The sequence below is a fragment of the Mya arenaria genome, chromosome 17 (genome assembly GCF_026914265.1).
Source record: "Mya arenaria isolate MELC-2E11 chromosome 17, ASM2691426v1".
NCBI classification, from domain to species: Eukaryota; Metazoa; Mollusca; class Bivalvia; order Myida; family Myidae; genus Mya; species Mya arenaria.
Genome location: NC_069138.1, coordinates 14,451,486 through 14,475,296, shown reverse-complemented (window position 1 = coordinate 14,475,296; position 23,811 = coordinate 14,451,486). Strand labels below are relative to the sequence as shown.

Here is a 23,811-nt window from a genome sequence, read left to right as displayed (position 1 = left end):
CCATACAAATGTGGAGGGACGGACTGACAGGGGAATTATTAAGGACACACCCATACCTTTTGCAAGGCCTTAATGAGAGGAGGCTTAAATGTTATATGATGTCGGTAAGTGTTGCATAAAGATTTCCTCTGGATTTCCTCTTCTAAATAAATTAACTTGCATTTACTTGCACAGTTCATGAAGGGCATAAACAAACGAATAACAACATTAGATTGCACATGTTGTATTTCATATCCTAGACATGAAAGTACACAATAAATATCCCACAAGAATGAGTCACACAGAGTATGAAGTACATGGTTTCAGTGAAGAGTATAATAAATAAATACAGGGTATAAGCTACAAAGTAATGCTATGATCTATACAACTAAGCTACCACTGAACATGATCGATGAACTCGCTTACTGCATTCTAATTGCTAAAACAGCAATATGGTAAATCAATCCTGACCAGACTGATCTATTTACTTAGCATTCAGTCTGCTTTAAGGCTCACATCATTAAACAACACAAGATAGAAATGAAAACCAATTACATTCCCTTCAAGCTCAAAAAAGTATTAATTCTGGATTATAAATCCTTAAAACCGGAGTCATGCAGGCAGACCAACAGATCTACCATCCTTTCAACAATCTGACATCAGGACTCTAATATATATGCCCTCTTAAACTAGTTCCAGAGGCTACTTTCACATCAACATATTATGTCTATAAAGAAACGAATGTTTAGATTCTGTGAAACAACAAGGTTACATGTGTTAATACGGTCAAACCATTTTTTCCTATGCTAGTAGCAAGAATGATAATCCTGAACAATTGTAACTTTGTTCTTTCATTTAAGTGTAAGTTTAAGGAAAAAACCCATTAAGGATGAAATATTAATATGGTATGACAGAACTGTTCAGCCTAAGCATATCAGAAGTGTTCTAAACTTATTTTAAACATACTATATCATGAAACTAGACCTTCAAGTAATTATACTCCTTATCAAGAGAATATGGCCCCAATTTCTCGAAACTTCTTAAGTCCCTTATAACAGGATTAAGCTAATCTCACTATTTTTGTTGTTCAATAAAATGTGTTATATTTACTTCTTCAAGATTTTTTAGAAATTATGTAGGAATAATCTGTATAATTATCAGAATAAACCATTTTTCATTTATCGAAATCCATTTTCAGTATGTATTTTGGCTAATTGAAATAAGCGACTTAAGCCTGTTAAGCTTAAGAAGTTTTGAGAAATTGGGGCCTGGTAAACAATTTATGCAAGTAATAGGTTTCAGGTAAATAGATATACATGTAGTTATATGACAAACTGATAAACAATTATAAATGAAAATACTGAAATTTCAGATCAACACTTCAATAATGAATTTGTAAGAATTTCAGGTTGGAATGTAAGAAAAATTAGGCTGACACTTAATAAAAATCAAATATTGACACAAGAGCAGGAGGCAATGTACATCTGTGTTTCCTTAATGAAGATACCATGTACAAATGAGCTTGACATCCTCCAGCCAGTGATGTCCCTGGTGACTTCATTATTTTGATATCATTAGAAAAGATATTGATAGGTACAGTCGAAACCTGTTGGCTCGATATCCCAGGGACTGGCTAAAATACTTTATGCCTCGCGAATATCGAGCCAATCGGGAATGCTGACACAGAGTAAAACAAAATCGGCCTTTACATACAGTTCGATTCAACGAGGAAATAGAGGCAAGCAATATTAAGCCAACAGATTTCGACTGTACAATAAACGACAGAAAATAATATAGATATGATAATTGAAGATTTTGAATAAGTATTTTTATTCAACTGAAATCAGAATGGGCAATCTTTCAAGGCCAAAAATAGCGTGTTTGTTATAGTCATATCAATATAATGTAACATATTCCTCCTATACTTATCAAACTCTTTAAATTGATACCAACATAAGATGGGGTCAGCAAGCATCTAAAACTTACACCAAATGTTCAACAGATGTCCCAGAAAAGGAGTTTACCTCAGCCTTTGACAATAACTATTTTTTCTGTAATTGAGATGAACAAAAAGTCATAAGCATTCTGAGTTAACAATTACCAATATATTATATCTAACAAGCCATATCTGTATTTACAATCAACACATAATAAAGGCAGTAATATATATGTACATGTAAGTAATGCAAAGATTTGTAGACCGGACAATGTAAAATCGCTGATGTTGTCATTCATGAATGTCTTGAGAGACACCACATGAAATGATAGGAAGCAAATGATGGTATGGTGAGTCTGATGTGCACAGGCCGTTGTAATAGTAACATGCTTTAATATCCGAGTATGATTAAATCATCCTACAGATCCTATCATATCAACTACATGTGTATATCCAACTTGGCTTTTTCCACCAGAACGCTGCACAATGCTATGGAGAAGTTCTTACAGAGGGCTCCATATTGACTAGAACAAGTTGCCACAAGGATGAAAAAAACGGTGTTTAATGGCAGTACTTTCATATACACGAGAAGTCAATCGACATACGTTGTATACATTATATGCCAATGGTTCTATAACAGTTTAAGAAATTATGTTTTTATCTTGAAGCATTTTCTTAAAAGAAAAATGATCCAAAATATCTAATCTAATGCTTTTGCAAGTATCATAAAATATTTAAATTAATATAAGTACATAAAAACTATAATATACAATATATGTATAAACACAATAACACAGTGATAAAATCTGTTCCTGTAATAATAAACAATAATATAATCCACTACACTCACAACAGATAAAATCTAAATAAATACAATTAAATGTTAAAAAAACTGTTGACATTTGCCATTTACTTATCAATGTCTAATATGATTAAATCATAATATTGGTTAATCATCAATGTGGATCAATCATACAGGTAAGTTTATATATATAATGTGTAGTTAGGTCCTTTTATAATATGTTATAATATTATGCACCATCATTTAAAGCCCTTTATAGATATTGCATCTCAAAAATCAAAAGCACAGTTATAATCTTCTTATTATTTTATCATCAAAGAAACACTTGATTAGAATAACAGTTCATTTTCCACAAGCGTATATCAATCTTAAAGAAAAGTTGATACAAGGTGATTTAGTAAGACAGTTTTATCAATGTATGTACAATCAGAGAATAAATAGTATTTCACAAAATGTGCCTAAAATTCAACTACATAACTTCAATTTGATTGCCACATCAAAATAACAAATTTTCTCAAATATACATGTATTTATATTCCATCCATATCAAATGCAAATTTAAAGAGTTTCAATTTTTGCAATAAAAACATTTGGAATGTTAAAACTACCAAACATTCAGACCAGAATGCCCTGCATCTCCATTTCCACAAAATTCACAAAACAGGTCCACAACAGTATGACAAACATGATCAACATGTATATACATGATCATAATGTATAAGATCATGGAGTACATAATAAAATATACAATACAGCAAAACTTGACTGATGAGAAGAAATCAAATCTGAGAACATTGTCATGTGTGACATATACAAGATGAATGGACATTTAATGCTGATTAGTTTGATTATATAAAAGTACAAATTCTAACCTACATGTCTTTGAGTAACAATTATGTAGCAACACCACTGTCATGAGGATACTGAATGATCATTCAATTATTCGGCCCAGTTTATCTCTCTTTTGACTCATATTTTTAAAAACTAATTGGCAGCAGTTGAACATGTAAGTTTTAAAAAAAAGTTTAAAAAATTATGCCACTTCATCTTTTGATTTGTTCCTGTTTAAAGTGAACATTGAGGAAACATTCATCAGCCTGTAAATTGATTTTGTCTTTGAAATTGAGTTCTACAGATATTAGATCATTATAAACCAAATAAACCAGTAATGTGCAATTACAAGTATGGACCAACAAATACAAATATTGTTATCACTTACCTATAAAATTAATTTTCAGAGTTGTCTAGCACAAAGGAATTACAAATCTTCATTTTGTTTTCAAAAATAGCAAAAAATTGGATGGGGAGATCTGAGTTAAAAAAAATAATAATCTATATTATTCTCGCCACAAACTGAGTTTAAGATGTATTCAGAATATATCTTCAATTTCTGAAAACACATTTAAGAATTCATATTATACTAAATTTTCAATTTTATCAAAATGTGGGCTGAACTATAAACTACATATAAATTAAATGATTGGTCACAAACTTTCATAAGAAAAGTCAAAAACATCAGCTGCCATACTTGCTTTCTAAGACCATTATTTTACATAATTTTCTAGTCATTCTCACGAAATTTATGAATGGGCATGATTTAAAATTTATAAGACCTCCACTATAAAACAAACCTTCATAATTATATAAGCACAAAGGCACTTCTTAGCACTAGTATTTGCAATAAACAGATATGGAATTCATTCATTTGGATTTAAAACAATACAAAGAAAAAGAAATATGAAGGCCAAATTTCCTCCAAGAAAAAAGTTGATAGCATTAATAGAGAAGTATGATTCAAAATACAAAAATAATTGTACCTTTCCTCTTAAAGTTCAAATGAAAAAAGTATGTACAATATTTGCTGTAACACTGATAATCTGTATGGGTTTTATCAGCAGTAATGTATGCACCAATTTCAAACTGGATTTGTGTGGTGATGTATCATGAATATATAACATAACTTTTTGGTAATTTGACCAAATCAATGCAAATAATGACGTATAAAGTTAGTTTTCCTAACTCATTTTCTAAAACTAACTTTTCAGTGAAATTTTATGATTATTATACATATATATGTATCGTAATAATAAATTCTATTCTAGCCGCTTGATGCTTTTTCCACTGCACATGGTATGCTTTAAGTTCCCCCAATAAAGATATCAGTACATCATCCTTAACATTAAATATACATATTTATTTAGCGACATTATATGCTGCCAGCTTGTGTTACAGGCTATGTGTAATACTCGGCATCATATTTATGTGTTGTAGCGTTGTACTTGCTTCGAGCCTTACGCGGGATGGCAGACTTGCGCACGTGCACGAGCTGTGTGTTCATCACCTCACAGTCGATCTGCATCATCCCAACCTCATCGTCACGCGGCATCATGGACTCTGAAATGTGTCAGTATAAGAATTAATGTATGCTCATATGGAGACTATTTCTTGTTAGAAAAAAATAACCCGATTTATCCGTAGATAATAGTTGAAACCTGATAAAGATTACAAAGTCATCTTACCAATATGCGTACATGCAAAAACCTTAAAATCAAGAATTCAGTTTATTATTAAGGCAGTGTTAAGAACATTTTGCTTGCAAAAAAAACACACAACAAAATTTAAATTTGAACTGACAAATGCCACTATTACTCTGGAAAGAGATATTCTTGGCACCATTATGAAAAACACAAAACAATTAAGTCTTGAACTTTCATGTGTTTAGCCTTGATCAAAATGATATTATACATTCTTTACCAGATGCATGTACCGGGTAGTATAAAATAAATGCAAATTCACAATCGTTGTAAAATAAATATGTTTAAACTAAATAAAATGCAACAATAATAACTCAACTTCTATTGTTAAATCTTCTTACCATTTAATGCGGCAGCTGGCATAACCAGTGACATTCGTGGCCTGGATGTTTTGTTATGGTATATGGCAGGCACAAGATAGTAGTCCTGAAGATAAAAAACAACACTCTTTTTTCACTCACAACTTTCTCATTTTGAAAAAAATAATGAGGCAATCATGAATGAAGAATGCGATAATTTTAAGAAACAAACTAACAAACGCACAAACCTCATCAAATGAGAGCACATAGAAAGTATCGTTGCGTCGATGGAGAGCCTTGAGGAAGTCCTTCCCTGTATCCGCTCCCTCGTACAGTTGGAGGTGGTAACGTGAGTCCAATCCACTGAAAATACACACATATTTTGTTTAAAAAAATCTTATTTCATATTTGGATGTTTAAGGTCAATTTTTGCAGTATACATCCTAGTATATCAATAGTTATTTCTGTATTTTTATTTTATTTTCGAAACACAGAAACATTTAAAATGTTGTATATTTCAAACTCTTAACACACAGTAACACTGCACCTGTTGTAATTTTTTTGTCCATCTCCTGACCCTATATCCCCCTCATGGCCTGACTCAAAGTTCATATTAGAACTGTACCAGTCATATTTTGTATTCACCCCTATTTAGTCCTATATCCCCCTCTCATGTACTGTATATATCACCTAATGGCCCAACTAAGGGTGGATATAGGTTCTGTACCTGTTATATTTTGTGACCATCCCCTGGCCTAAAACCCCTCTCATGGCATGACTAAGGGTTGATATCGGTTATATTTCGTGACCATCCCCTGGCCTAAAACCCCTCTCATGGCATGACTAAGGGTGGATATCGGTTCTGTACCTGTTATATTTCGTAACCATCCCCTGGCCTAAAACCCCTCTCATGGCATGACTAAGGGTTGATATCGGTTCTGTACCTGTTATATTTCGTGACCATCCCCTGGCCTAAAACCCCTCTCATGACATGACTAAGGGTGGATATAGGTTCTGTACCTGTTATATTTCGTGACCATCCCCTGGCCTAAAACCCCTCTCATGGCATGACTAAGGGTGGATATAGGTTCTGTACCTGTTATATTTCGTGACCATCCCCTGGCCTAAAACCCCTCTCATGGCATGACTAAGGGTGGATATCGGTTCTGTACCTGTTATATTTCGTGACCATCCCCTGGCCTAAAACCCCTCTCATGGCATGACTAAGGGTTGATATCGGTTCTGTACCTGTTATATTTCGTGACCATCCCCTGGCCTAAAACCCCTCTCATGGCATGACTAAGGGTTGATATCGGTTCTGTACTTGTTATATTTCGTGACCATCCCCTGGCCTAAAACCCCTCTCATGGCATGACTAAGGGTTGATATCGGTTCTGTACCTGTTATATTTCGTGACCATCCCCTGGCCTAAAACCCCTCTCATGGCATGACTAAGGGTTGATATCGGTTCTGTACCTATTATATTTCGTGACCATCCCCTGGCCTAAAACCCCTCTCATGGCATGACTAAGGGTGGATATAGGTTCTGTACCTGTTATATTTCGTGACCATCCCCTGGCCTAAAACCCCTCTCATGGCATGACTAAGGGTTGATATCGGTTCTGTACCTGTTATATTTCGTGACCATCCCCTGGCCTAAAACCCCTCTCATGGCATGACTAAGGGTTGATATCGGTTCTGTACTTGTTATATTTCGTGACCATCCCCTGGCCTAAAACCCCTCTCATGGCATGACTAAGGGTTGATATCGGTTCTGTACCTGTTATATTTAGTGTCCATCCCGTGGCCTATATCCCCCCTCATGGCTCGACTCAGGGTGGATATTGGTCTCAATTGTTTATCTGGCTTCTTTCCTAACTTCTTCTTCACGACCATCTTTTTCTCTTCATGTCGAGACATCCAGCCTGCTAATTGCTCAGCAAGTCTGAAAACAAAATGTTTATTTCTTGGATTTTGTCCAATTGTAACTTATTTGCAACATCTCCTTCGCAAATGTTTTCAATTAACATGTACTTAGTTTCCTTTCATTGTACCATTTTATCCTGAGTATAATTCTACAAAACTGCCATTAAGTGTTATGACAATTTAATTAAAAATAATTTTGGTGAGAGGATCTTTGTTATCTTCATTTAAATATACTGTGAAATCATTAATGTTCGTGGGCATGAAATTTCGTGGTTTGCCGAAAAAAAAAAAAAATTTCGTGGATTTTCATTTTTGAAAAAAAAAAAAAATCGAACATGCGATCGTCCTAGATCGTCTGCATAATATCCACGCGCTGGCCCGTGATTTCCGTCTTCTACGTCACTCGGTTTATGACACTCGCTAATGTGGTACGACATGCCATTTAGTGCATATACCCATGTCAGTTATCGATTTAATTGGGAATAAAGGTAATAAAAGAAGATGTACCCTGATCATAAATACAGGGGAAGCAATTGAATGCCAATTAAGAATTTTGCAAACTGTGAAAACACCGAAAAGGTGCGTATATTGTCACGTTCGGTGCTTAGTAACCATCAATGTACTAGTAATCGATTAATTATTTCATTAAATAAAAAAATCGAGTACAGACACTCATCACGCACATCTTGTAAACTTGGATATTTTCATTAACAGCACACGTTCAAACACGTGCTTATAACTGTCATTTGCTGCATAAAACACATTTAATTGATTTGGTTCATTATTTGTTAAAGGCAGTTATAATATATTAACAGAATAATGATCGTAAGTTATACAGTGAGGTTTTAACACTGTATACTGCGACCTCCGTAAATAATATACTAGAGTATGTACGTAACAAGGCAATTGAAAAAGTGAATGAAGGATTTATATTTCGTGGGATCTTGAATTCGTGGATCACCCAACCCACGAAAACCACGAACATTAATGCCCCACGAGCATTAATGATTTCACAGTATATACAAACACCATTAGCATGTCTGCCCTATTACTTGGGCTTACGGACAAATCTGTATTTTACCTCATGGACTCGGTTTTATTGAAATACATTGGACACATGGGTGGCACATCTGACTCATTCAGTCTGCGTTCCCCCCTCACTCCTCTTTCCCCGTACTCCATAATAAAATCATGAAGTTTATTAACGGTATCGACATCCACCGTGTGGGATGATTCTGTTTTTTCCACTACAGACATGAGTTGTCTCCCTCTGTGGACTGATACACCTGGTACAATCCCCTTGTTGAGATTGGGTTGTGATGGCAGTATTATTGAGCTGAAACAGTGAAATGCTTTATCAGTCTCAGATAACATATTCATCGCCAACATACAATCAAAAGCAGAGCTTACACCAATGCTCGCCTGTTTATTTAGTTAAAAAGGGGCATAACTTGACAATTATTAAAGTCAGTGTTATTGATCTTTCTATTCATGTGCCCATTATCTCTAGCTATGTGTACTAAGTTTGATTTGAAGATCTTAAACCAAACACAACACAAATGATAGGAAATTTCCAACTAGCACAAAAGCAGGCTAGTGTGAATTTCAATAAATAGGTTATTGACCTAAACACAAAATTGTTAGGCAGAATGTATGTACATGTACAGTCATTGAACTCTTCACAAATCATACATTTCAGATATTATTTGTACAAGTAATAACTTATTCAAATGTACACTTGTATCTTAAAAGTTCTAAATCATTCAATTTATATAAAAACTATCACTAGATAATTATGGCCATTTTTTTGAAAAATAAGTATTTTGCTTATTCATGTATTAATGAGGGTTTTGGTGGTATTTTTTCTGCAATGAATGTTTACCTCCATGAGCCGAGATTGAGAGCAAAAAATATGAAGAATGAGAGAACGATGGTTTTCTTGAGACTCGATGGTATTGTCACCGTCTTTTTCAAGGATTCATTCTGAAACGAAAATTAATGGAGGTTTCATGAATGTCAATGAAACAATGGAATAATTATTGTTCTGAACACATGTCTGTTGAAATTGATAATATGTTTGGCATCATTAACCATCTATTTCAGGCTTCGTCTTATGGGTGGATTAAACCCAATTTATAATTTAGGTCCTTTGGCAAACATTTTAAAATCTTAATCTAGAAAAACAAGAGCTACAATAAAATAAATCCAAAAACAAGAGCTGTCACAGAGACAGCGGGCTCGACTATTCCGCCGCTTTTCAGTGTAAGAATAGGAAAATTTTGGCGAAACATGCATGGATCACTGTTAGATTAGATTTCAATGCAATACATGATGTGGGGAGATATTAACATAAAGTGGTTACATGCAAAATTTTAACAAGAATTTTTAAGTGTAATAATAAAGGGCCATTATTTGCAAAACACAGTTATCTAACTTTGTTATTCAATTAGGTTGGGTGGTTGAATACCATTGTATATAGCCTCAATGCAATACATCAAATAGTTGCTGAGATATTATCCTATGTGTGCTAACATGCAAGACCTTAACCAGAATTTCTAAGTCGCTTAATAAAGGGGCAAAAATTATATAATATGAAAGATAAGAGTTATCTTACTTGATAAAATAAGAAGGTTAAATGGTTGGGAGCCTGTGTGTAAAGTTTCAATGCAATACATGGTGTATTTGCTGAAGCATTATTGACTTAAAAGTGGTTACATGCAAAACCTTAACCAGAAATTCTATGTTGAATAAAAAAGGGGCCATTTTTTGAATTTAATGCAAACTAGAGTTATCTTACTTGGTTATTAAAGTAGATTGGATGGTTGAGTACCAATTTATAAAGTCTCAATGCAATTCATCCAGTAGTTGCTGAGATATTAACCTATGTGTGCTTACATGCAAAACCTTAACCAGAATTTCTGAGTCAAATAATAAAGGGCAATTATTTGCATTAAATGCAAACTAGAGTTATCTTACTTGGTTAATTGAGTAGTTTGGATGGTTGAGTACCATTGTATCAAGTCTCAATGCAATACCTTAAGCAGTTGCTGAGATATTAACCTATGTGTGCTTGCATGCAAAACCTTAACCAGAATTTCTAAGTCAAATAATAAAGGCCTATTATTGGCATTAAATGCAAACTAGAGTTATCTAACTTGGTTAATTGAGTAGGTTGGATGGTTGAGTACCATTGTATCAAGTCTCAATGCAATACCTCAAGTAGTTGCTGAGATATTAACCTATGTGTGCTTGCACGCAAAACCTTAACCAGAATTTCTGAGTCAAATAATAAAGGCCTATTATTTGCATTAAATGCAAACTAGAGTTATCTTACTTGGTTAATTGAGTAGGTTGGATGGTTGAGTACCATTGTATCAAGTCTCAATGCAATACCTTAAGCAGTTGCTGAGATATTAACCTATGTGTGCTTGCATGCAAAACCTTAACCAGAATTTCTAAGTCAAATAATAAAGGCCTATTATTGGCATTAAATGCAAACTAGAGTTATCTAACTTGGTTAATTGAGTAGGTTGGATGGTTGAGTACCATTGTATAAAGTCTCAATGCAATACCTCAAGTAGTTGCTGAGATATTAACCTATGTGTGCTTGCACGCAAAACCTTAACCAGAATTTCTAAGTCAAATAATATAGGCCTATTATTGGCATTAAATACAAAGTAGAGTTATCAAGTAGGTTGGATGGTAGAGTACAATTGTATAAAGTCTCAATGCAATACCTCAAGTAGTTGCTGAGATATTAACCTATGTGTGCTTGCACGTAAAACCTTAACCAACGGGTGACGACGACGCTTGGGTGCGAAGTATAGCTCTCCTTATTCTTCGAATAGTCGAGCTAATAATGCCCAAAATTAAACAAATTCAAGCTTTATTCCTTCAATGAATTTCATGCCCAAAGTACATCCAAATGGATTTTTCTTAAAAAAATATATAAACATTCTGTAAAATGAAGATATGTGCCCTTGTGCTCTAAAGACTTTCATTTCAACAGTTTATTTAATACTGATAACATGGCTTTGCACTGATTAAAAATTCTTTTAAAAGATGATATATAAGTTTAGTCTCTGATCAAATTGTTAATTATTTATATCAGGAAGTTAAATTTTCACGAGATAAAATATGTTTAAACCAAAGCTGATTTTACAATACAATTAAACAGAAGAAATATTTTCAATATACTGAGTTTAGGATCAAAATTTCCTATACCTCAGTATGGAGCTGTGATAGGCGGCTTTTCAATGTCTGGTTTTCCATCTTCAGCCTCTCATTTTCGTCACAGAAAGCTTTCAGTTGGTCCTCTAATGATGACATGTACTATAAATTAAACAAAATGGAAAGCTGAGTTGCCCAGTAAGTGCATTCGCTTCTCACAATGGGTTTATTTCTAAGAAGAGCTAATGTGGTTTGTGGTAACTAAAGCCAGAAAAGTGTGCTTTCTCCAGGTATTTCATATTGTGTCAGCATGAGTGATTTATGTAATGTTGTTATAACTTGTTTTTCAATGGTTGAAAAATAAAGAAATTTAATACAAATTTACATGTTTGCTATGTCATCTAGACTTTGGCATTTTGAAATGACTTTTCCCTTTTATGTTGCTTAACATGTACACAGATATGATTTTTTTTGTAGATTTATTACTTTTAAACTTTTGATGTTCACTCAAATGTTAGAAATAGATAATAGAAACACCTTCTGAGGGGCTTGAAAACCTTTGGACACCAGCAAAATACATTGATACATGAAAAAAACTTAGTTAAATGTATAGCAAATACAGATAAAGTTTTTTTTAATAAAATATTTGACATACCTCTTTTTTCCGTTTCCGTGACAAACTTGCTGACTCCCTATTCTTGATCATTCTCTGTTGACGCTTGAACATTTTTGTCTGAAATATTTATGAAAAGTCCAGTAAAATGGAACAGAGACAGGAAACTAGGTGTTAGTATCAGTACATATGGAGATTATTTAACAAACACATCAGGGCACCAAATACTTGCTTGTAGATCTCATTTACCAAAGTTTATATAAAGTAATATCAAGCTAGTTACAGGGCTCTCGCGAGGGGGCGACTTGGGCGAAGTGGTCGCCTAAAATTCCCAGACTTCGCCCATTTGTATCATCAAAGCGACATGGACTTCGCCGAAAATTTAAGCACATTGTAAATCTGTCAATCAGCGAGTATTTGACCACTGTCCCATTAGTCAAAACATCACAATAAGCCATTCATACAAATTGGTAATCTCCTAATCCGATAATTGGGCCGTGTCATCCAATTACCAAAACATCGCCAGTAGGCAGAGCTATTGAAAGTTAACCAATCAGAATGTACATTCAGAAGACCCTGATCAAATGATATAAGTTCGTTAAAATGAGATAGAATTGGAGACATAATTATGAAATATCGTGTCAAGCATTAATTTAAGTTAAAAAGTAATTAATATATGTATTGAACAAACAATGCAAGACATTTTGATTTAAACATTGTTGCTTTTGAAGCAGACGGTCATAGCCATCTCGAGCGCTAAGAAAATCAATAACATGACAACTGTTGTTGATCATAACCAAGCTTTGAGTTTTTCCCAGGATCTCTCTCTTAACCAAAAATAACAGTTCATTGTATTTCCGTGGACAAGCTGTCAACAACCACCTGTAATTACCATGCAACTACTTAATAAAAGCCCTCAAGATGCATCTAAGCCAGAGTGATGTACTTGCTATATATGCGTTTTAATCTATGTGAACCTGTTACCACAGTAAATCAGTTATCTTCTACAGTTTGATGGTTCTATTCTTTCATACAATCACTTTCTTTAAACATGAAAAATGAAAAAGCTGAATTATTTTCTCTAAAAAAACAACAACAAAAAAAACACAGAAGGGCTAAAAATCTTAAACATTTAAAGATATAATCTAATATAAAATAAACTTACATCTGCATTTTCCACCACCACAGTATTTGTAGAACTGATCGGCATTTTCTGCAGAGGACACTGGCTCGTTACTGAAGTAACAAGTGGTGAAGGTAAGACTCCACCATTGCAAATACTCTCCTGTTTTGGAGGTTGGAAACACAGCACACCCTGGCTCGTAAGTCGCTGAAACTCATCTGGTGTAAGAACAAGGGACTTCTGTGAACTTACATCTGAAAAACATGTGAAATTCAGCTGTAGTTTAGTACACATGAATTTCCTTTACATCAAAATGTGTTTTCTTACAATTTTTCGTTTGATCAATTCAGTTTTACATGTTGCTTTTTGAATCAATCCCTCACGGAGCCCGAAATGTGCCTACTTGCTTGATTTTAGTTTTTAAAAGCATCTTTCAATGAGGGAGACGGGTTAGAACATAGATCATATCCCAGGCTAGTAGGAATGAAACTCTATTATTGATTGTATGCCAGACTTACTATGAACCAATAGCACACTGCGTAACAGAAGTCGACATGTTTAGAATGCGGATACAATGGGTCATTTTGTGGCATGCATGCTTAATATGCAGATTAAATCAAATTTGGTGGTGTCTGTATCTAATAGAATCAGGGGGTTAAAAACCAGTTTTTCGATGCATCGGAGAGAATCGATGCATCTCTGGTCTACACTTCCTTAGTCATCTGTCAAATAAACAGTTGCCAAATATCTTTCAGTAACTCCCCCGAAAAACACCACCATCAAACCAATATTTCCAAAATACCTGGTTGTGTAGTGCGTTGCTTTTTTGGGCTTGGTGGTTCCCCTCCGCAAGTCTCGGGCCTTGGTTGTATTTTCACCTTTGAGTTGAGTATTGTTTCAATATGGGGCGTGGCAACAGGTGATAGGGGATGGCTGAAATAAATGAATTTAGAAAATTACAATATACTAATGTTAATCAACTAAAACTTAACATAACCATTTGGCTCCAAATATCGCAACTAGAATGGCTATTCATATACAGATGAACACTGTTAATCCGAAATCATAGGGACGTTATTATTATTATATTAGTGATATTTCGCAATAAAAATTTTCAGAGAATGACAGCGTTTGCGAATTACATATTATGACACAAAATACTAAGTCGTGAATATTGCAATGTCGGTTACACATTACCAATACAATACATTCGGTTTGAGTGATTTTTATATACAAAGATATTTGTTGATTTATTGTTTCATAAATGACAAATAATTCGTTTTTATACTTCTTTATTAAAACAACATAAAACAATTAAAATAAAATAAAAGCACATGTATGTATTTGGAACATAGTACGGATTGTTCGGTAGCGGGTCGAGTGAGCAATGTGGCGATGGAATCTGATGACATTTTCGAAATGATGTTCAGGTCGTGTTAACCAGGATTTATACATACACTAAATCACCCAAATGAATCGCTCATTTTCTGACATTGATGCTTGTAACATACGGGTGCTCAATGCCATTATTTAACAAGCCCTAATTGTGCTCCATCGTCACCCCAAGCCGATGCCCGAGTGCATTCGCAGTATGATGCGAAAAACTATGACATGTTTGAGTTCGAAATAAGAATTGATAAATAAGTATGAAATACCATATCGGGACCGTAATTTTTACTTTGGAATAGCGATTATTTCGGACTAGCGATTTCAGATTAAAGATTAAAAATTTAGTTAAACAAAGAAGGAGTAAAATCGGGACCGAAAAATAATTTCAAAATAGCAATAATTTTAGATAAACAGCGTTCGGAATAACGGTGTTCAACTGTATTCAGTTTAGTTTTGATTGTGAACAAGTCTGGTGGTAGTTTAATTGTGCTGGGTGTGAGGGCGTATACATATGTCATCTTAAATTTGACCACTGTGGTGTTCCACATCATATCTATAGACTATTGTCCTATATGAAATACATGTATTAACTGTGAATAGGAAATGCTGCATATTGTATAAAATATATGTCATCATTTTTACCTTATGTTTGTTAAATGTGTATTTGTTAGTGTTGAGATTTCTGTGTTCACCGTGGTAACGGCTTGCTCCAATATTTCTGATTTCACAGAGGATGGCACTGTGTCGTACAACAGGGTGACTTGTTGCTCTACATCTGAAATGTCTACACAGTGTGGTGACTGTGTCAGTGTGAGATCTGGTTCTGGGCTGGCTGGATTGGACATGAAAAGGTAGTTATATGGACTCTGTTCTGTGACCTGAAATATGGATATAACTGTTTCACATCCTGTAAACATTTAAATTTCAACCTTATAGAGATAGGCGAAGAAAGAGTCTATCACCCGTATGATATTGTCCATATACAGTAATTGTGGCGATTCAAGTTATTTCTTATATATTTACGTGTTGTGTCTTTATTGCACCAATGAAAATCATTTTTGTAGACAATGGAAAGTGTTTGATTAAAAAGTATTTCAACAGCGCCCTTAAACAAATATGCCCATTTACAGAAACAAATATATTTCATGAAATGAACAAAAATTAATATCTTCAGTCATTAACATATTGTTCTTGGTTTTTAAGCATGGAAAAGTAAGCAGCAAAGTTATAGGGTCTAAATGGCTGTCAAAACATTGTATGCTTAAAGACAAACACCCATTTAAAGGAATAATAATTGATTCTTAGTGAACGTATTGATCTGGTGAAAGAGTTTAAGGTGAACTTTATTGTGCTGTTTTTGAGTACTAATTACAGGAGTGTCTAATGTTTCTAAATTACCCTAGGGGTATATATATGGCTATCATAGTTTAATTTACTGCTTATTTCCTTTCAATTACTTTTCCTAATTGTCACATTATCATAGCTTTATCATACCGTACAAGGAATGTGTAAAATGTTCCTGTCACAATATAGTTAAAATAGCACAGTGGTATCACTTCAGTTTCATTACATAATGAATACCCTTAATGCTAATATATTATGTAGAAAGGATTTCAATTTTAGACAACAGTTTTAATATGAAAGCGTAGGAGTATTTTTAATGAAACCAACATATCACATTGTTTTATCTTTATTTTTTATGAGTGAATTATTTATTTTTTTATGAGTGAATTATTGAGAGATTATTTTTTTAACTTGGCAAGCATCTGAGGCATTAAGTAACACTTTCACTGCAGTGTTTCCATAGCAATATTGAGCGTGATTTTAATGAAGAAAATAAGAGATACATCTAGACACAGATCTCATTTATTTTCAAGAATATTTTCACAACTATAAACTCACCTCTCTTAATATTTATCATCAGAAATATACCAGAATTACAATGTTTAAATCTCACAGGTAGCAAGGCACATTAACACACACCGAGGAACAAATGTCATTATGTGTACCAGCATTCAGATTAAGGTGTTTAAATCTCACAGGTAGCAAGGCACATTAACACACACCGAGGAACAAATGTCATTATGTGTACCAGCATTCAGATTAAGGGGTTATCTTCACATTATAGTTGTTATATTATCTATAAATGGAAGGAAACCATGTTTTGACCTACCGTAGAAATTCCACTATCACAGCTGTCGGATGTATGGGAGAGGGATGGTGAGAGAGGTTCATTTTTGATTGATGATAAATCTGTACTCTGGCTCACCAGCAAACCTGCAAGAAATACAAATACATAATGAGTATCGGGTAGTTGAAGCGTACAATACAGTTTAGTTTATAGTTATGATCATATGCCATTTTGTGTCAACAACATTTATAACGACTTATCAATTTAGTAGTTTTTAACTTTAAGTAACTGCAATAAATATCCGTAATTGAAAAAAGACAAAAAAAAACCAAACCTACCACTAACACCACTATCTGAGCTATCACTCCATTCGTTGAGAAGTTCATCATGTGTTGTGCCCAGGTCTTCTGGCAGCTGAAAGTAATAAACAGCAACACATATATGTATTATGCTCATTTTGAAATTAACTGCATAATGCATTATTTATTTAAAATTCTTTGGTTCAAATAAATTGCATAAAGTTCCAAACAGTAATGCATAAGTTCTGAATGACAATAAAATTAATGTAACTGGTATTTTTGACACTTTATAATGTTTACATGATGGTAATGATATGGACTTTAGACATAAGCATTTAAATGTTGTTATCCTCATGAGATTAACAAATTTTTTTGTATACAATTACAAATATTGCTGTTTTCATCACAATTTGACTAAAACTAGCACAAGCATGCAAGACCTGTGCCAGTTAAATTTGTTCAGGGATGCTGAAATTCTGGATTTCATGTAGCAGGTGTTCTTTTTAAGAATTTGAAAATTATGCATATAATGTTGAGAGTCCATCTTCTGACCTAAATACAACATAAATAAAAAGATAAAGTGGATTCATCAAGACTAATTGCCATTGTAAACTCACCTGAAAATCTGTTGGCAAATCTGTGAGCAAGTCAACATTTGGAAGATGAGAATCCAATCCCATCATGTCTGGAAGTTCTAGACTTGCCTCTGAAGTAATAAATATACATTGTTCCAATGAGTTTCAATATTTAGAAAAATTAGTCCACAATGGCAGAGCCACCAACTATGTACTGTCTTAATTTGCAAACTGTCAGATTCTGCAATGTGAAATGAAAGTCCATGAAGATGAACCACATATATTTTCCAAACTTATTTATTCAGTTAAAGGGACCCAATCACAGTTTTCATGCTGGCAATGATTTTTTTTTAACTTTGTTGCTATCGTTGAGCTATTTTACTTTATATTTAAATGTACAAACAGACACAGGTATATACTCATAAATAAATCATGGTTTACAGAACTGTGTAATTCCAGCTTAAATTATACTATTAGCATTTTAAAAGTTACAGTAAATGGAGTTTTTTCTGCAAATCAACTTTCTGACATATTTTTTATTTATTATTAACATCAGAGCTCTACTGGTTGACAGTTAACCTGAACAGTGAACACATCCTGAACACTTGTTAAAACAAACATTCATTTATGGTGATTTTCCGCGGGGGTTAAGGGGGTGAAAAGGCCCCCTTACGGATCCATGACATCGCCCTTGTGGGGGTTCAGCTCATAGGGTATAAGCATTTTAAGGGCCTAAGATTGCATTTAATTAGCACATTGTCATGCAATAACATAATATTTTATTGTAGATGAAGCACAAGTTATTAGCAAATTTTTATTGACAATTTATTGCTTATTATATGGGCAAGTATTTAAATAAAAAAAATATGAAAATATTGCAAAACTGTGACATACATCAATATCTTGATTTCTGTCGAATGCCTGCATACAAAAGTGTCATAGAATTAAAAAAATACAATAATGTCAATTATGAGATAAACTTAAAATAAATGGAAATACACATTGTCAAACTGCCATACTATCCTTTTAAAAATGTATCTACTCTTTACTCCAGCAAACTTATCGGAAGCCTTATCAAATACGATGTAATTTTATGAATTTTTAAGCATATCAAAATGATTACAGTGGCAGAATTGATTTATCATGCAGCCGCTTCCGTCTTTTTATTTTTAAGAAAATATTTTCAAAAAAATCGTTGTCGCCATAAATTCACCAAATTCATACATGCCATATTTCTGAGAGGCTTCCCAGGGGATTTTGGTCTAAATTACAGGGGATTTTGATATTACACCAGGGGATTTTTACGCGACGAAAATTTGCGCAATATCTGCATTTATAATATAAAAATAAATACAGAAATACACTCAAATTACAATTATTTTTGGCCTTAGTTATCATGGTCCTTCATGGAATTTCACACTCATAATATTATTGATGCTTTCCATTGTCAACCTAAAGCAAGTTTTGAAAAAAACACACAAAAAAAACAATGTTTTTTTCTTCTTTCCATTGTCAACCTTAAGCAAGTTTTGAAAAAAACAATGTTGCAATTTTGTCCCAAATGGTGATCACCAGCTGGAACCCTGACATATTTTGTAAAACAAAAAAATATATATAACAGCTCAATTGAGTAATTCTTACATGTAATTATCGTGAATTTAAGGAAAGTTGCACCTTTCTCATTTGAAAGGTGATAAATTGCACACTTCTTATCTCGGTTAGTAGTTACAATAGTCCAAATAATTGTATGTTGACGGATTTTTTTTAGATTTTTGATATGGCAAATCCTTCACATACAAATTGTTTAGTATCAAAAGTGGGTAGTTGTTCCGATCAGGATTCCGGGTTAAAGCATATAGCGTCTATAAAATATCATAAAAACAAGAAATATTACCAGATAATGTTATTTTATATTAGTTCCGTACACAAAAAATAAATATCCAACTAATAATTATGAGTTTGACGGCTTTTCTTCATTTCATTCTGTCAAAACATAACGATATATACATGAAGGGCACCTGCAAGGCTTCAGGGCACAGTTTTAAATCGCTCGGATCATTTCGGCCATGGCCGAGTTGTTACGATTGTATAACGAGGTCTTTCTCGAAGCTTTGTCGGAGGAGGCCGAGTTCTTACAATTGTAACGAGTTGTTCCCCTTCGCATAATTGTTGTCAGTGTCAGTCAACTTTCGTTTTATTGAAAAGGTAAACAACTTGTTTTAATGCATTAAATGCTTGTTTAGTGCAAAATAACATTTCACTTACATGGTAAAATATGAATATAACTCTTTATGATCAATTTCAACCATAAAATACTTCACTTAAAACAATTTCAATATTTTTAAAACACCCCCGTTTTTTGCACATTCCCGTTTAGACGTTAGGGATTGGAAGAATCCCGTATAACACGTCTATTATTTTAGACTAGTAGTTACACTATGACCAATTAATTTCTTAACAGTTACAAACTGAACAACACAATGGTTACGAATTGGGCAAAATTAAACAGTTACGAAAAGGAAGGATTATGATTAGCGATGCCAAGTCAATTGTAGTAATCTCCCCTTATGAATCTCATGAATATTAATTTTTCACGGAAGGCGACCCAATACTGGTACCGATTTTATACACCCTTAAAAACACATATATCAACATTTGCGGAGAACCATGTGGCTATTTATAGTTAATTAGATGATGAAATATTCTGGAAACCAGTCAGAGTTCACTGAAAACGTGGTTTTTCTAAAAGAAAAACGAAAGTGAAAATTTGATTAAACGTTTTTTTCATGTTTTCAGGCAAGTACAAAGGATTATTTGGTTTGTTTTTAAGCATGGGATGAACCTCTCATAGTTTTTTATCCCTTTTGATACGAAAACAACTGGACTATGAACGTTCTTAGACCATTTATAGACTTCGCCAAAATGTAAACAAAAATCCAAAATGGCTGCCGCAAAGTGAAACGACAGTTTTCACTTAGTCAGATGCTTGATGATTAATGCATGAAACAGTTGCTGACAGCTTCAAACTGCAAGTACACCCTGTGTAAATAGGTGTTAACATTCAGAATGAATACATTTTATGTCTATTCTTTAAATAATTGTAAAATAAACAATGTTTTTTCACAAAGTTTGTGTTTGTCCCCAGTTTCATACCGTTTCCTTCTCAAATATGTTTACAGTACGTAATAAAGAAGTGTTTATATAAAATAAAGCCCGAGAAAAATGCCAGATTTAGGTTACATTAGTAGTTTTCTAACTGAAACGTTTTTTTTGTGTAATAAGAAAAGATAAGATAAATTTTATTCCAATCATGGGTCATGTTATTTGAAATATAAATCACAGATTACATAATGTAGAAAATAAATTGATACAGTAAGGCAACACATTTAGTGAATGCAAATAAGGCTTCATTTTGATTTTTTTTAAACACAAAAAACATAAGCTTATTTGGAAAATTAATAAGCATGTTTCCCATTTCCTTTTTATGCCTTAAAGTAATGTAAATGTACTATTTAACTCCAGAGTTGATGTTTATATGTGATTATAACTTACAAATGGGAATCATGTTTATAATCAACCACAAATTAGTATTTATAAAACATTTAACAGGAGACAACAGCAAAAAGAAGGAATTCACTCATAAATTGACAATCATTATTATATATATTATAATATAATATAATATAATAATTGGTTTGATCAATATACCATTATTAAATAGCAGTGTATTAAATAAAAAACTGTAATTGCAATTAATGTACAACTCGTTTCAGTTTGTAACGAAACTGTTTATTTATTTTAGTTTGTTTATTTGCTGTGTTTTATTCAGTTTATATGTTTGCATGTAGTAAAAAAAGCCTTTTGGGCAGTTCTACATGCCTTACAATGAAAATAAAAACTTGGGTCAGGATTTCGTGACTTTTCAGTTAGTGCATTTTAATGGCGGTGAAGGGTGGGTGCATACAAATTGCTATATCTTCACTTTGAAAAGAGATATTAGAATAATTCTTGCATTTTTATTCTCACAAAATATGTATATTCACAGAAATGTAAGGTTTTTGCATGTCAAATTATTAAAAAAAAGTCATGTTGCAATGCTAGATTATGAAATCACCAGATCACAGAGTTTCAACTTTTCAAAACACAGAGGTAACCCGTTCAGTTATTTTATTCAATGTCTCAATATCTAAAGCCTGAACGTATGATCATTTACGGTGTTTCCCCAAAAAATACCAGGAAGATAAACGAACCGTAAACAAAAGATAAGATCTCTCAAATGTCACTTAACGTTTATTAGTTTTAAGCGATAATTTCCCTTACCCCAATCTTCGTTGGAAAGCATATTGTTAGAGAAGAACTTTCTATCGACCTCTGAAACGAAATCACACTCCATATCTGATGATTATGCAAAATATTCAAAAGAACGAGACAAAAACAATGATCGATATTAGTTTCACGTTTCAGCGTGGATATCAATATCCCGGCATGCAACACAAGGAAGTAGTTGGTCTGACGGTGACTGTGTATTCATATGCTCAATTAATTTATCCGCATATGACACTAACAGCCGGTATCCGGTATCAGTTTTCAGAAATTTTATAAATCTGATAGTTATGTTCTAACAAAATTTTAGATGCCTTTGAATGTGTATTAAAACCTTTAAAATTTAAAGTAATCGAACTACAAATAAGTTACCATTAACTTTCATCATTTTTGATACCGGGTGGTCTCAAAAATGCTAGACTATTAAACCCCTGTAACATTTTAAAAGGGCATTAATAGCATGCTGATAACTAAAAGTAAAACAAATGACCAAGTATACCTTATAGATACATTCATTCTCAATTTTATATCTGTTCTTTATTTCATCTGAAATGGGACGCGAGATTTTTCTAATTATTATTTTTCTTTCTTTCTCAAAACCGCTCCCCTTTAAAGTGATAAAAACGGTATTTAGAATTATATGTGGGGAAGATTATCGAGTACCTTTTGATCTCATTTACAAGGGAAATGTATCCCCTCCCCCATGTTATCCTATCACATGCTTTTGGACTGTAACCAGGAAAACGTTATATTGGATCGGTCCATAGAGTTAAATAATCATATACATACATTATTTGTTTTGTTCGGATACAAGCCTCCAGCTCATTTGGGTCAAATATACATTTCTCTTTGAGTGAACAGTCCTTTATCTTCTTATAGACAAACCGAGGCCGACAAAACAAAACACAAATCTCTGACCGACCAGATGACCCATAACGTATCAACAGCTGTAATGTATTACACCACGAGCCTCTGAGTATAAAGGGCAAACAGAAATGTAATACATTTGTATATATACATATAACAAAATACACATATATGTACACTATTATTGTACAGAATAACGGCTATGTCCATCAAAACTCATCTGTATTCTCGTGATGGTGTTCTGTCTTATGTGGCGGTTGCGGGCTTGGTCTGATTATTGGCCATGTCTATATAGGAGGTGACCGCATGTGAAGACCATGGCCAGTTCCGTTACGCCAGGACTTGAATCGTCATGCGATCAATGGTATGGGCAAGACACTGGATCGAGAACCGGGATAATAAACAGTGAGCATAGATAAGAAGATTACTGTTTTAGTCGGCGGCGAAGAATCGTGTGTATGTCGTGTCGAGACATAGTCGGTCAGAGTATACTCGTAGGTTGATCTTTCCTTGTAAGAATGCGATTATGATCCTGACAAAATACACGGAAATGACTATGGAAAATACTTCAAAGTAATTGATATATGAAAAAAGAGTCGTGAACGTTTGTCGTATGCTTTGTTTATTATCCACATGTTCGAGGCTTTTGCCTCAAGGTAGAATACGCACTTCGCACTGATATGGATTATTTTCTCTCTCTTTATCTTATTTTTGTCGCTGTTCATTTTCCGTAAGATTTCCAAACTTTAGGTAATCCACAATTGCCAACTACATTTAAAATAGTGTTTTATGTATAAGTTCATACACTTTTTAATCTTATTAATTTCTACTTTAACTTGTTAATA

At 33.5% G+C, this 23,811-nt stretch overlaps 1 protein-coding gene across 2 annotated transcripts; it reads right to left on the bottom strand.

The window, feature by feature from the left end:
- Window positions 1-207: 207 nt before the first annotated feature.
- Window positions 208-22,279, bottom strand: LOC128223954 (cyclic AMP-dependent transcription factor ATF-6 alpha-like). 2 transcript variants are annotated; one of them, XM_052933473.1, is made up of 15 exons: window positions 22,097-22,279; window positions 17,819-17,907; window positions 17,241-17,316; window positions 16,945-17,048; window positions 15,414-15,649; window positions 14,185-14,315; window positions 13,425-13,636; window positions 12,302-12,379; window positions 11,701-11,808; window positions 9,359-9,459; window positions 8,558-8,812; window positions 7,331-7,495; window positions 5,799-5,913; window positions 5,593-5,677; window positions 208-5,111 (listed from the first exon to the last, which is right to left on the bottom strand). In XM_052933473.1, exons 1-15 carry the CDS (start codon window positions 22,167-22,169, stop codon window positions 4,951-4,953), a joined length of 1,989 nt encoding a protein of 662 aa, XP_052789433.1. In that variant the 5' UTR covers window positions 22,170-22,279; the 3' UTR covers window positions 208-4,950. The 2 variants fall into 2 exon arrangements, with proteins under 2 accessions (XP_052789433.1, XP_052789434.1); XM_052933474.1 differs by lacking the exon at window positions 22,097-22,279 and adding an exon at window positions 21,891-21,963.
- Window positions 22,280-23,811: the final 1,532 nt, after the last annotated feature.